The following is a 13,585-nucleotide window of genomic DNA, read 5'->3' as shown; positions in this document are numbered from 1 at the left end:
TGAGAACGTGATTTAGACCCACACACAGCACACTCAGTACTCACACACACAGACACACCCACGCGCATGTGCACACGCAGACACACAGACACAAACACAGACAGACACACACATGCAGAAACGGAGAAGCTCAAACAAACACACACACGCACACACACACACACACACACACACACACAAAAACACACATACACACACACATACACAGACATATGCACATACAAATTCTCGAACACATTCATACACAGACAAACACAGACACACCACACACACACACACACACACACACACACACACACACAAACATATGCCCATACAAATCATCAAACACATACATACACACACACACACACACACACACACACACACACACAAACACACATTCAGACATTTACATATACATAGATACACATAGATACACCCACAAGGGCAAGACATTTACATAGCCGACAGCTTGGCTCTGAGCGCTGGTTGTCTGAAGACAGGAGGAGACAGAACCCTTACCCTATAAGAACAGCCCCCATCCAGACACACATATTGTTTTCTTTACTTTTATACTTTTCAAACTTCTTGTGATATCACATCAGGTTCTATTTTTTAACATGAACAGAAGGAGATAATTACTTTGGTTTCTCTTGGTTTCTTGGTTTCTTGGTTTCTCAAAAGGGAATTCAAGGCACATTACATGAAATTAACATAAAAAAACTAAGTTTGGTCCAATAATGAGACACAAAACGAGCACACAAATAGCATGCAACATGAAGTGATAGGCCTACTGAATAAAAACCTGAAAAAAGGTTTACCTGACATTGAATATATTATTGAATGAGGTATAATTTAAATAACAACTGGCAACCTTATTCGCCTATTCGACAAGCACTGCACTTATGCTCTGTGTGATTACAAGTGTACCGTTGCCGTACCTTGATGTGTTCATGTCCAGCAGAGAGCTTCCAACAAGCTGACAGTGGGCGATCTCACCCAGGGAAGCACTCTGTATTTATAACCAGTCACTGCTTAACCACAACTAATGTCCACAAGGGGAAGTCCATTAAGTATTTTCTCCCTGGGATCCTCTCTGTCTGGTTTTAAAAGCTCTATGTTATATGGAGCTGGGGAAAGGTCAGCTAAGACTATTGATAAAAGGTTGTCGGTTCCAAAGGAGATGTTCTCATGGTAAGAAAAACGAAGTATTAAAGTAAGGGGTTTTGAGAAAATAAACTGAACGCAGATCTTCGATTGTTATCATTAGGCCTACTTTATATTAGTGGTGGGCCGTTATCGGCGTTAACGTGCTGCGTTAACGCGAGACTTTTATCGGGCGATAAAAAAATATATCGCTGTTAATCTATTCTCAAAGTTGAACTAACCAGAAGCTGAGTGTTTAATAAAATATACTGTCCATAATCGCGCCATATGCTGGAGACAATGTAGCAATGATAATAAAAACGACTTGGGTGAGCGATGACACGTTTTGGGTTGATCGTGACATCAGAGCGTCAAAATAATTGGTGTTGTTGTTGTAATAATCCAAATCTTCCTCCGAGCTGCCCGCCTTGGTACGGCGGTAGGCGGACGCGTACCAGCCGTCTGCCGTCAACGCCGCCCCTACCGCCGCCCCGGCTGCCGCTGCTGCCGCGACGCGCACCGGAGACGAGCGTCCCGTGGACCTGTAGCGAGAGCGCGTCCCGGCGCCGTTATATTTTCCCGCGTTTGAGTTTGTGATGCATTTTGGAAACAGGAGATGAGCCCCTGGTCTAATGCGCCACCTGGCTTGAGAAACCCGTTCTCAAAGACTTACTTTTAGTCATTATTTAGGTAGCACACACATATTATTAATGCCTTCGGCAGAATTCAAATGAGCCATTTTAATCTAGATTAATTCTAAGATTAATCTAGATTAATCTAGATTAAAAAAATTAATCTATGCCCACCACTACTTTATATTGAAGCTTGCACCTCTCCACAAATGTAACATTCAGAGTATTTCATAGAGTATAAGGATAACTGCAGACAAAATATGATAAAAGATGAAAAGGAGGCTATGATTCAGTCTTGAACGAGGACGCTTCTCCGTCTGGCGCCGGCCCGTTTGTTCATTAGTATGAATACAGTACTAATGATTTGTCCCCGCTCTTACAGCTGAAGTACATTTCTGTTGCTAATGTGCTCTGAGTGGATAAAGTTTTGCAAAAGGAAAAATCCTGAGCGAGAGGCACTCTCCCTCGCTGAAAAGAAAAAAATGAAAGAAAATCAATTCACCACAATACACTGCATTCTTCGACGAACACAAATAACCCGGCCCGGGTGAAACTTATTTTCCAGCAGCAACCAACAATAAGCGTCAATAACATTCAACGCGCACACTCACACACTCACCTTCCACAGCCTCTCCACCCGGGACAACTTGCGTGTTTTCATGTCGAGCGTAGTGGATGTGTAGTGTTGTTGTGAGAGAGGGGTTGAAAGAGAACTGGAGATGGTTGTGTGGACGGAGAGCAGCTGAATAAGGACCTGGTCATAAATAAGACACACCTTATCTCTGAGTGAGACTCATCCCGTACTCAGCAGCTTGGCCACTCCACTCTCCATACACCTCGCCTTTCACTTTTTAAGAGGCAATCCTCTGTGCATGTGTATGTGTGTGTGTGTGTGTGTGTGTGTGTGTCAATGTGCGTGTGTGTGTGTGTGTATGCGTGTGTGTGTGTGTGTGTGTGTGTGTGTGTGTGTCAATGTGCGTGAGTGTGTATGTGTGTGTGTGCGTGTCAAGTGTTTGCACCTGTATTTGTGTGTATTTGTATATGTTTATGAGAATGTGTGTGTGTGTGAGTGTGCGTGTGTGTGTGTGTGCGTATGTTAATGTGCATGTGGGTGCGTGTTTATGTGTGTGTGTTTGTGTCTGTGTGCCTGTGTGTGTGTGTGTGTGTGTGTGTGTGTGTGTGTGTGTGCGTGTGAGTGTGTGCGTGTGTGTTTGGACGCATGCACTTTGAGTGAATATTAGCAACGTGCTGCGTTGGCTTGCACTCGGTCAACCCTGTCATCACCATTCTCTCTCTCTCCCTCCCTTTTTCTCTCTCTCCCTCTCCCTTTCTCTCTCCCTCTCCCTCTCTCTCTCCCTCCCTCTCTCTCTCCCTCTCTCTCCCTCTCTCCCTCCCTCTCTCCCTCTCCCTCTCCCCCTCTCTCCCTCTCTCTCTCCCTCTCTCTCTCCCTTTCTCTCTCCCTTTCTCCCTCTATTTTCTGAATCATAAACTCCCGGCCCAGCGGAGCCTCAGCTAAAGACAGGACCCCTGTCTTCACCCGTTTGAACCCTGCCGTACCACCGCGGTCCACACTCACCAACACGCCCCCATTAGGACTGCAGGGGGGCCCAGAACTCTGCGTTCCTCTGCAGCAATCAGCATCAAAGCACTTACCGTCCTCCTCCTCCCCGTGAGCTTGCTCTCAGCGTTCAGCACTGCTCAACATTACACACCCCACACAGCGCTGGGACACTTTATCATGCCTTAACCCCAGCTGTTTATCCCCTGTCTCTCACTATCTCCCTGGCTGTCTGTCTGTATCTCTCTCTCGCTTGCTCTCTTTCTCTCGCTCTCTCTCACGCTTTCTCTCTCTCTCTCCCTCACTTTCTCTCACTCTCTCCGTCACTCTCTCTCTGATTCTTTTTCTCTCTCTCTCTCTTTCGCTCCCTCATTCTCTCTCTCTCGCTCGCGTGCTGTCTCTCTCATTCGCTCTCTCAGCTATTAAGTTCCCCAAGACCAAAAACAGAACAGCAAACACTGCTCTTTTTTCCTCATCATTAATCACATGCTTAAATACCAAAGTGATTTGAATCTCAAATAGATCATACATCAAAACCAATAAATAAGAGTTTTCTAAAAAACAAAGGGATGTGTTGGTTTCCCCTCACTCACTCAACACTATCCTATTGACGTTCTGCATTAGCAGCTTTAAGTCTCAAGGTGTGGTTTGCAATTGCTTGATAAAATAATATAGTATAATAATAACATCATCACACTGCCCACTCAAGGGTCTATCGATAAGGTACGATTACTGTCCTAACACGAGGGTGTATGTGATCTGAACTATGTGTCTGAAAGGAGATTCACAAATGTAGTAATTGAATGTTTTCTTTGTTTTCCCCACGCAGCCGTCCGTCTGCAGAGGTGTGTGTAGACAACAGTGTGTGCCTCAGGGCTCTTTCTTCAACAGAGAGGAGAATCAATATCAGATCAGGAGGAAAAACAGGACCATGATGCTCTTTGGCTTTTCCTTTGATCATCCTCCTATTGCTAGGGAATCATTATGACACTATCACTCATTTTACACACACACACACACACACACACACACACACACACACACGAACACAAACACACACACAGACACACACACAAAGAGTTGATTGCACCAACCTGTTACTCAAGATCATCATAAAGCGACTTCACAGAGAAACACAGTCTGCCTTTCTGCATAATAAGCTCCTCTGTCTGTTTGCATGTGTTTCAGACCCACCTTCATGGCAAGAAGAAAGGTCCTTCCTAGCTCCTTTGCGAGGCTACAACAGCCGATGGATGTCCAGGATGTCACACCGCAGTCTAACTCATCCCTTATTTATCGGAAGGCTACACCAGTGTCAGAGGAGGAGAGGAGAGGACAGGGGAGACTAGGTGACGAGAGGAGAGGTGATTAGAGGACAGGAGAGGAGAGGAGAGGAGAGGAGAGGAGAGGAGAGGAGAGGACAGGAGAGGAGAGGAGAGGAGAGGAGAGGAGAGGAGAGGGGAGACCAGGTGACGAGAGGAGAGGAGAGGAGAGGAGAGGACAGGGGAGACCAGGTGATGAGAGGAGAGGAGAGCAGAGGAGAGGAGAGGGGAGGAGAGGACAGGGGAGAGCAGGTGATGAGAGGAGAGGAGAGGAGAGGAGAGGAGAGGAGAGGAGAGGAGAGGAGAGGAGAGGAGAGACGAGGACAGGAGCGGAGACGAGGGGAGACACGATCAGAGGAGACGTGATTAGGGGAGAGGACAGGAGAGGGGACATGATTAAAGGAGAGTAGAATAGAGGAGAGGAGAAGAGAGGTGATTAGACGAAACGTGATAGAGGAGAGGAGAGGACAGACCAGGAGAGGTGACGAGAGGAGAGGTGATTAAAGAGGAGAAGAAAGGAGAGGAGAGGAGAGGAAAATCCAATTTTACAGGAGTATAAAAGACAACAGAGAACAGAGGAGAAGAGAAAAGAGGAGAGAAGAGGAGAGGAGCAGATAGGAGAGAAGGGAGGAGGGTAGACAAGAGGACAAAAGACACGAGGAGAGGAGAGAAAAGGAGAGAATATGGAAGGAAAAACTAAAGACAGGAGAACAATAGAAGGGGAGGGAGAAGAGACGATAAAAAGAGAGAGAGGAGAGAAAGAAAGGGGAGGGGGAGATGTATTGCTCTGGCAGTGTGTGTAAACACCTGACCCCCCCACCCCCCCCCCCCCCCCCCGACGGCAAGGCCTCCTCTACACTGACTCACAGGGACACAGAGGGGCCTGGGAGTGAGGGCGGGGCAGACTGGAGGAAGAAGATAAGAGCTATGAATCACCAGCTCTCCTTGTGTTCCACACCTTGGCTGAAAACATAATAGTTGATCAAATGATGGGAGGACTTACTGCAGTTGACCTTGTTATCAGAGAGCTGGGGGGGCTAGCTCTGCTATTACTGTCTGACCTGCATTTATTGGCCTGCAAAACTCTGAGCTAGTGTGCAACCCTGTGACACAGAAGTTTGTGTGTGTGTGCGTGCGTGCGTGCGTGTGTTTGTCCAGGAACTTGTATGTATGCTCCGAGTGTGTGAGTGAGTGAAGTGATTGAGTGTGTTTGTATGTGTGTGTCCCATGGGGGTGTCTGTGTGTTTGTGTGTTGCTTGTAGATGCTTCTATGCATTCTCTGATTGTGTGTGTGTGTGTGTGTGTGTGTGTGTGTATGTATATATATACGTGTGTGTACATGTGTGTGTATATATATATGTATATATATATATATATATATATATATATATATACATGTGTGTGTGTGTGTGTGTGTGTGTGTGTGTGTGTGTGTGTGTGTGTGTGTGTGTGTGTGTGTGTGTGTGGGGTGGTCCCAGGGGCGTGGGGCTGCTGTATCATGGCAGGGTCGATAAGAGAAGCTGTCTGTGTGACACAGCGGATTAGTGCTGCCTGAGTTCAGAGAGAACAGGGCAGCGGCAGCAGCTCTCCCCCCCGCCCTCTAAACTCTACTGCACACAGACTCAGTCTCACGGAGGCCCACGCCTAATCCCTTCTCAAAATGTTCATCATCCTACACTTGGGTAATGTGTGTGTAAGGTTTACGTCGCCTGAAGTGTAGCTTGAGGAGGATCCCGTTGGGATTGGTTGTCTTACTCCAATACTGTGTGTTTTTGCATCATAGTTTCGCACACTTTTTTTTCCAGAGTGCAGTGTGTGCGTGCGTGTGTGTGTGTGTGTGTGTGTGTGTGTGTGTGTGTGTGTGTTAATGTGTGTGTTAATGTGAGCAACACCATGCTGTTGCTCACTTGCTGACCTCAGTGTGCCTCTCCGTCTCTCTGAGTTAAAACTATTCCGTCTGTCCGTCCCTCAGGGTGGCGGAGAAGAATTTGTGCGACGTTACCATTTTTACTCAGCAGACTTTTAACAAAATGAGCTCTGACATGATCCCAGTTCCCCTGGCTCTGCTGGTGACAGTCGGCTGGGACGCCCCGGGCGCACTGTTTCTTTTTCTAGCACCAAAAAAGAAGACATGTATAAATATGAATCTGGGATATTAATATGGACAGCGTTTGTGTGTGTGTGTCCTGAAGCTGCCCTGGAGCCTATCTACCAATCCACACACGCTGTGATTTGTTTCTGACGCTGAATGGAACATTACTGCCTCTAGTGATCAATCGGTGAAATGCACCACAAGAGGATTCTAACGATTCCTCTTGTGTCTGCTTGTGAGATCTTTTGTGAGATCTTTAACACATAACTCTGTCTGGCATGCCGAGCTGGAAATAAGAGCAAACTGAAACTACAAGCAAGCCTGTGTATTGCTAATACAAATAATTTGGACCTCTCTATTAAACTGTCATATTGTACAAATCACCGTATTAATACCACACTAATAATTAACGGCAAGAGACAGACAAGATGCAGCACATAAAGCACTTTAAGGCAGCCGAAGACCATCCACAGAAGAAGCAGATCTGTGTTAAAAATAAACAATCCCAGTGAGAAACAGGGAAGAGAAATGAGACTTACTGAAAAAACATTTTAACATTAAAGAATTAAGACAGAGACCCGCTACCGCTATGCATGAATATTTAATCTTCCCAAACCCGGTAGACACTGGTGGTTTGTCTTCAGAAGAGAATAAGAGTAGAAGCTGAAGGGTAAGGCCAGCACAACCAAGACAAGCAAAACTGGAGAAAGCTACCAGGACATGTGTGGGCTAATTTGACAGTGCTTCAAAGAGTCGATGGCGTATTGAAGCATTGCCCTGAGATACTGAGGCAAGGTTTCCTGCTGATGTAATGACAGCCAACAGGTAAGAGTCGCAGAGTCCTCTTATCACACGGAGGAGTGACAAAATAAAACATTTCCCTGGCAGCTCCGGTAATAACCCAGCAAAGCAGCGCATCAAGGGAGAGCGAGAGAGAGAGAGACAACGAGACAGTCAGAGAGCGAGAGAGAAAGAGAGAGAGCGAGAGAGAGAGAGAGAGACAGAGAGACAGCCAGAGTGCGCAAGAGAGAGAGAGAGAGAGAGAGAGAGCGAGAGACAGGGAGAGAGAGAGCGAGATTGAGCGAGAGTGAGTGAGAGAGAGAGTGCATGAGAGCAAGAGAGAGGGAGAGAGAAAGAGAGAGTGAGTGAGAGAGAGAGAGAGAGAGAGAGAGAGAGAGAGAGAGAGTGAGAGAGAGAGAGAGAGAGGGCATTCAGGGCCATTGTTGACATGTTGTTGACAGGTCTGTGGGGGGGGGAGAGTGGTGTTATGGATAGCGTTGTCAGGGGAGCACTGAGTTACCAAATGGATGACCTGTTGGAATTTGCCCATGGGGACGGTAGCTCTAAACCAGTGCAACAAGCTAAATAAATGAGAAAACAGGTCGATATGGAGCTACGGGGGGATCACGCCAACCACGCCAACCACCACACTATACGACCACGAAGGAAAGTACACAACGGATTGCTTTTCACACGACAACCGCAACAACAACAACAACAACAGCAGGGTGTCAGACATAAGGGTTCTTCCACTGGGTGATATGGGTGCTGTGTGGCACAGCCATCGTTTGTGTGGGTGTGTACGTGTGTGTGTTTGTGTTTGTATGTGTGTGTGTTGGTGTGTGTGCAAATGTGTGCGTGTTTGTGAATGTTTGTGTGCGTGCGCACGTGTGTTTGCATGTATGTGTGTGCGTTTGTGCGTGTGTGTGTGTGTGTGTGTGTGCGTGTTTGCAACGACTAAAGCCTGGCAGTACACTGCTCATTTTGCAACCATGGCAACGCGGAGCAGGAGGTCCTATCGATGAAGAAGCAGTGGTGTCCAGAGGGGACGGGGTTGGAGGGTGTGGTGGTGGGGGTTGTGTGTGGAGGGTAGGGAGGGTCCTGGCAGCCGTAGGCAGGTCATCATTCAGTATCAGAATGCAACAATAATCCACTGTTGATGCAACAGCAGGTGGAACCCCAAGCTGGTGTAATGCTGGCCCACAGCATGTATGTCGTATGTCTGTATGTCGATCGGAGCAGCGGCAGTAGAGGGTAGGGCGAGGGCCGAGGGCCGATGCGGGGGGGGGGGGGGGGGGGGGGGCTGGATGAGAGGTCAGGAGTCAACGGAGACTAACAGCCCGTCTAGACGTTCACAGCAGGACAGCTTTCTTAATTTGTTTTTATCGGCTTCTGCACAGAGCCTTGCGGATTGAGACAGACAATCCCAATCCGCCGCTCACTGGCTCTTCTTTATCTGCTCAGCTTCGGAGTGAGGAGGGAGGGGGGAGGAGTGAGGATGGAGGAGGGAGGAGGGAGGAGTGAGGTTCATGTGATTTGTTCAGCAAAGTCCCGAAACACAGAAAGGGAAATCTGTCAGCCTGCTAAAGACTGCTATAAGGCCTCGGTTCAACTGGTCTTTTCACCGCAACGTTTGGGATGCGATTGGGCGCGTTGTGTGGCCACTCCAAGATCATTCACATCCCAAAGTGGTCAGGGCTGCATTCTGATTGGGTCTCAGTTCAGTTTAGACACAATCCGAACAAGATCGGATCACATCAGTGCTTGTTTGTGCTGTGTGTGTGTGTGTGTGTGTGTGCGTGTGTATGTGTGTGTGTGTGTGTGTGTGTTTGTGCTGTGTGTGCCTAAAAGAGATGGAGTTTAAACCGCCCTTTGGCATTAGAGTCAAGCAGGGATCAATGTTCTCTTAAATCATTCAGCTGGTGATTCATCATTCTGACCTCTTCTCTTTCCTGAATTCACAACAACATACTTACTTAGTCACTGATGCAGAGTCAAACCATCGGGTTAAATGCTCTTCAGCAAGAACATCCACAGCATGAATACTCTTCTTGCTTTTGACATTGAGAAAAATGTGGACGTTTCAGAAAACATTTGGCTAAATTACTATACGACCACGGCGTGTGGAATATCGTGTCACGGTCATGTCATGTCACAGACCCTGTGGCCTGTTTAACGTTAACATCCACGGTTCTAATTGTGACTGTTAATGTTGTGGTAAAAATAGCCCACACAGAGTCTGCACAGGTAATTCTAGCACTCGCTAACCTCTGCGATTCACCCTGGAAATAGCCCTGCACAACCCTCCTGCTGCTGGCCCACATACACGGCAGCAGCCTCCCCGGAGACGTCATGAGCTGCCTCCGCCTCAGCAGCCTCTATAGAGGGGAGGCCAGAGTTGAACCCAGGCGTGGTTTTTAAAGCTGTAGTATAAACAGGAAATAATTTGAACTTTTGGAAGATTTGTGTTGGTGTGTTTGTGTTGGATTTGACTTAACGCTGCCACTTTACTGCAGCCTGAAGCCAGCGGGAGAGCTGAGCCGTGAAGGTAATTATTGCAAACTTGAATCCAACTAAAACATAATGGGGGTGAGTCACACTCATCTGCACAGGTGATGTTTAAGATCAGGCTTGACTCACACTTTGTAACTAGGAAAGTCTGAGTGAAAACAACCTGGCTCCTTAGGCTGGATAAAGGCTTGGTAATGAGGGGGATTTGTAATGACACACAAACACACACGCAACTTCTGTTTGCACCAAACTTGACAGAATCTGTTTGTGATATCCTTGACCTCTGTGCTCTGTCCTGTGTTTCATTCACACACGGGAGGGGGGGGGGGGGGGGACTCGTCTGTTGCTTGTTGTTGATATTTGTACTGTATTGGCTGGTAGGCACTCTGTTGATGAGTCAACAGAGGCCACATCCCAACGTGTCCCACCTCACCACTATGTTTAAGATGTCACAGGAGCCAGACAGCCACAGTGCTGCTGTGTTAATTAAGGACCACTTTCTCTCTCTCGCTCGCTCTCTCTCGCCCTCTCCCTCTCCCTCTCTCTCTCTCTCTCTCTCTCCCCCAGTATCAGTCAGAGCTGTTAGCAAAATAGAAAAATAAAGGCTGTATTCACAATTGTCTCATGCTGCAGGAATGAAGAAACACATGCACAGTAGCAGCATTAGAAGTAATCGGCTGTCTCAAAAAACTCTAATTAGCAGTTTCATGTTCTTGGAAAACATCTTGCAGAAAACCACTCGGAATATGTAACAACCCCACTTCCATGCAAATATGCCAACTCCTCTCTGATTGTTACCAAACACAGAGGAGAAATTATAATACAAACAACGTGAACGATCACTGTAATGAACGCAGTATCCGTATCGTTCTACCAAAAGACATGATGGAACAATTAAACAATATGGTGTCTTGAAACTGTAAACCAAAGGTCACGATTGGCCATGGCCGTCCAGAAGTCGTGGTCTCCCATCTCCTGAGACGAGAGCCAATTTCATGCTCCACCACGGCCCCGGGGGACATCACACCCGCGGGGACCTCAAGGTGACCACTGGCCAGCTGCAAACAGGGGGCTTACTACAGCAGGGTGTTAGCTCCAGCCTGGGTGTTAGCTCCAGCCTGGGTGTTAGCTACAGCCTGGGTGTTAGCTACAGCCTGGGTGTTAGCTACAGCCTGGGTGTTAGCTCCAGCCTGGGTGTTAGCTTCAGCTAGGGTATTACCATTTACCATATTTGCTTCAGCCTGGGTGTTATCTGCAGCAGGGTGATTTTTTAGCTAGACAAAGGGTGTTAGCAGCCAGGGTGTTACAGGACACCCTGAGGTACGTACAGACAGCAGACAGGCCACTGCAGAGAGAGCATTGCACACTTGTGTTCCATGAGCTAGTTTAGATGGTTTTTTCCACATCAACAATATTAATATTGTTGTGTTTATTTTTCCAATGAACATTATGCTTCCTGATGTGACACATTAATAATTCAACCAAGCATGGGGCTTTAATTTGCTTACGCCTTAATGTTCACAGAACCTGTATAGCCTGCACAGCAAATAGGGACAAGCATTCCCTCATATTCAAAGCTTTTCTCCTGGAATATAAATCTATTTTGTTTTTTTCGCAACAGATTAATTCTCCAAAGGAAACTGAAACCATTCATAAAATGATGACCTATGGATGTGACCATGCTATCTTGTTGTCTTATTATTATGATTACGTGAAATAACATATATTGACGTTGTTATGGAGTTCAGCCCTTAGTTGTCTCCACTCCGAATTCAAAAGCTTAGTGAATAAAATACACAAAGAGATGTAGCACATACATGTTATTGCTGCACAGTTACATCGTACAGTCTGAACTCTGCTTCAGCACCTCGGACAGCTCCACTGACAACGACGGTCAATGCAAAACAAATCCATTAAGACACAAATCGGTCTGAAAGTGATATTGATCAAAAGATCGATGAAAGAAAAACAGGCCAAATACTCGAAAGCGCGATACAAACACCATAGCAAAGGGTATCCATAACTAAATAGTCTATGCATCTCACGAGCATCCATTGACATGATTCAGCGAAAAAACTACGCTCCCTAACTTTCTTCTAAGGAGTTACACGAATTATGTATAATTTAATAATGTCTGTGGTATATATGCCTCACTGTATATATTTCCATTTTTAAATAAGTTTTAAATAAGTAAAAAATAATAATAAAGAAACAGGAATGGCTTTGATAAAGAAAGATGGTCTTACAGCCTCGTCCTCGCTGCTCTTCTTCCGGAACGGCAGGTGAGCTCGAGCCTCCGCGTGGACCGGCTCGCGGGGCTTCCCGCCGTTTTCCTCGTCCGCGACCTGCACCCCCAGGAGGCGGCTGGCTTCGGGCGGGGGGTGCGGGAAGGAATTGTTCGTGTTGATTTTCCCCGAAAATCTCTGATACAACGAAGCCATAGTAGGTTCAAATAAAAAAAATAAAAAAAATATAAAAAAAACACCTACAACAACTACAGCCAAGCGGGAAAAAAAAACCCGCTCGGTTCTGATTTGTCGCCGGTTGTTTTTCTACGCGCTTTGATCGTAAACCGATGAGAGATGACCGCCAATTTCCAATTGGATAAAGAGGCAGGAGAAGCGGTGGACACGCCTCGTCGGTTGCAATATATGAATGGTCTCAGCTCAGATACAAAAAAAAGGGGTTGATAACGATCTTCTTCTTCTTCCCCGGGTCTCTTGTAGCGTTGTTCGGACTCGGTCCACAAAGCGCCGGATAGGTGTCAATAGTTGCTCAGGTTCCCCTCTTCGCAGTCTCAGCACGTTCTGCCCCTTTTCAGTCCCCCCGGATTCGTCCTGACAGTGAGATAGCAGACTGCTACACCAGCTCCCCAATCAGATATCCGATGGATAATTTTGCCGAAAAAACACAAAGACCACGAGATAGTGTCTCGCCTACAGTCAGGTGGGTCCCGACTCGCTGTTGTCGTGGCGCGTGTGGAGTGTGAAGGACGCGGGAAGCCCCTGGCGCGCTCTCTGCAGACGCGTGCTGAATGTGAAGTGACCGGGGAGATATCGAGACACCCTGCAATGGCAATCCTGCCTTAACTCCTTTGTAGCTATTGCATATTATACTTGCCACAACGTTGTCATTGTGCGTCACGTGTCTGTATTGAGGTTGACAAAGTCGTCACATTTAAACTATGCCTGCACACGTGATGGGTGCAAAAACAATGCTTTGTCCAAACGTGGGTTGTGGGATCAGGACGGATCTTTGGTGCCTCTTTGTGGCGCTTTGAGTTAGAGCAGTCTGCTGGCCGAGGGGACAGGCTACCTCAGGCCATAGACGTCATGACCTCAAGTCGAATTGAATGGATTGTAGTAACCTACGCTGTTTGGATTGCTTTGTCTCTTACTTTAATATAACTGTGTCTCATCTCAACATCCCGAATAGCCCTTATTGCACATTAACCTTTTTTCCAAACCCTTGCCTGTAACTTATTTTGAAAGTGCATGTTGTTGAATTGGCTCAAATGGATTTCATCCTTAAACACTTTTATCTACTTCAATTCAAGCTAGGA

At 46.8% G+C, this 13,585-nt stretch overlaps 1 protein-coding gene across 1 annotated transcript in view; it reads right to left on the bottom strand.

The window, feature by feature from the left end:
- The window catches only part of LOC311361340 (A-type potassium channel modulatory protein DPP6-like), a gene marked incomplete at both ends in the record, with an annotated part of 58,053 nt that extends 45,589 nt beyond the window's left edge, over nucleotides 1-12,464 (bottom strand). The window contains one exon of the mRNA XM_084481507.1: nucleotides 12,270-12,464. Within this exon, the coding sequence (XP_084337633.1) occupies nucleotides 12,270-12,464 (195 nt within the window). The remainder of the gene's footprint in view (nucleotides 1-12,269) is intronic.
- Between the last annotated feature and the right edge of the window lie 1,121 nt (nucleotides 12,465-13,585).

The sequence above is a fragment of the Micromesistius poutassou genome (assembly GCF_964030765.1).
Source record: "Micromesistius poutassou genome assembly, chromosome: 16".
Taxonomy (NCBI): Eukaryota; Metazoa; Chordata; class Actinopteri; order Gadiformes; family Gadidae; genus Micromesistius; species Micromesistius poutassou.
The sequence above is the reverse complement of the archived record's forward strand: the minus strand, read 5'-3'. Positions and strand labels throughout refer to the sequence as shown.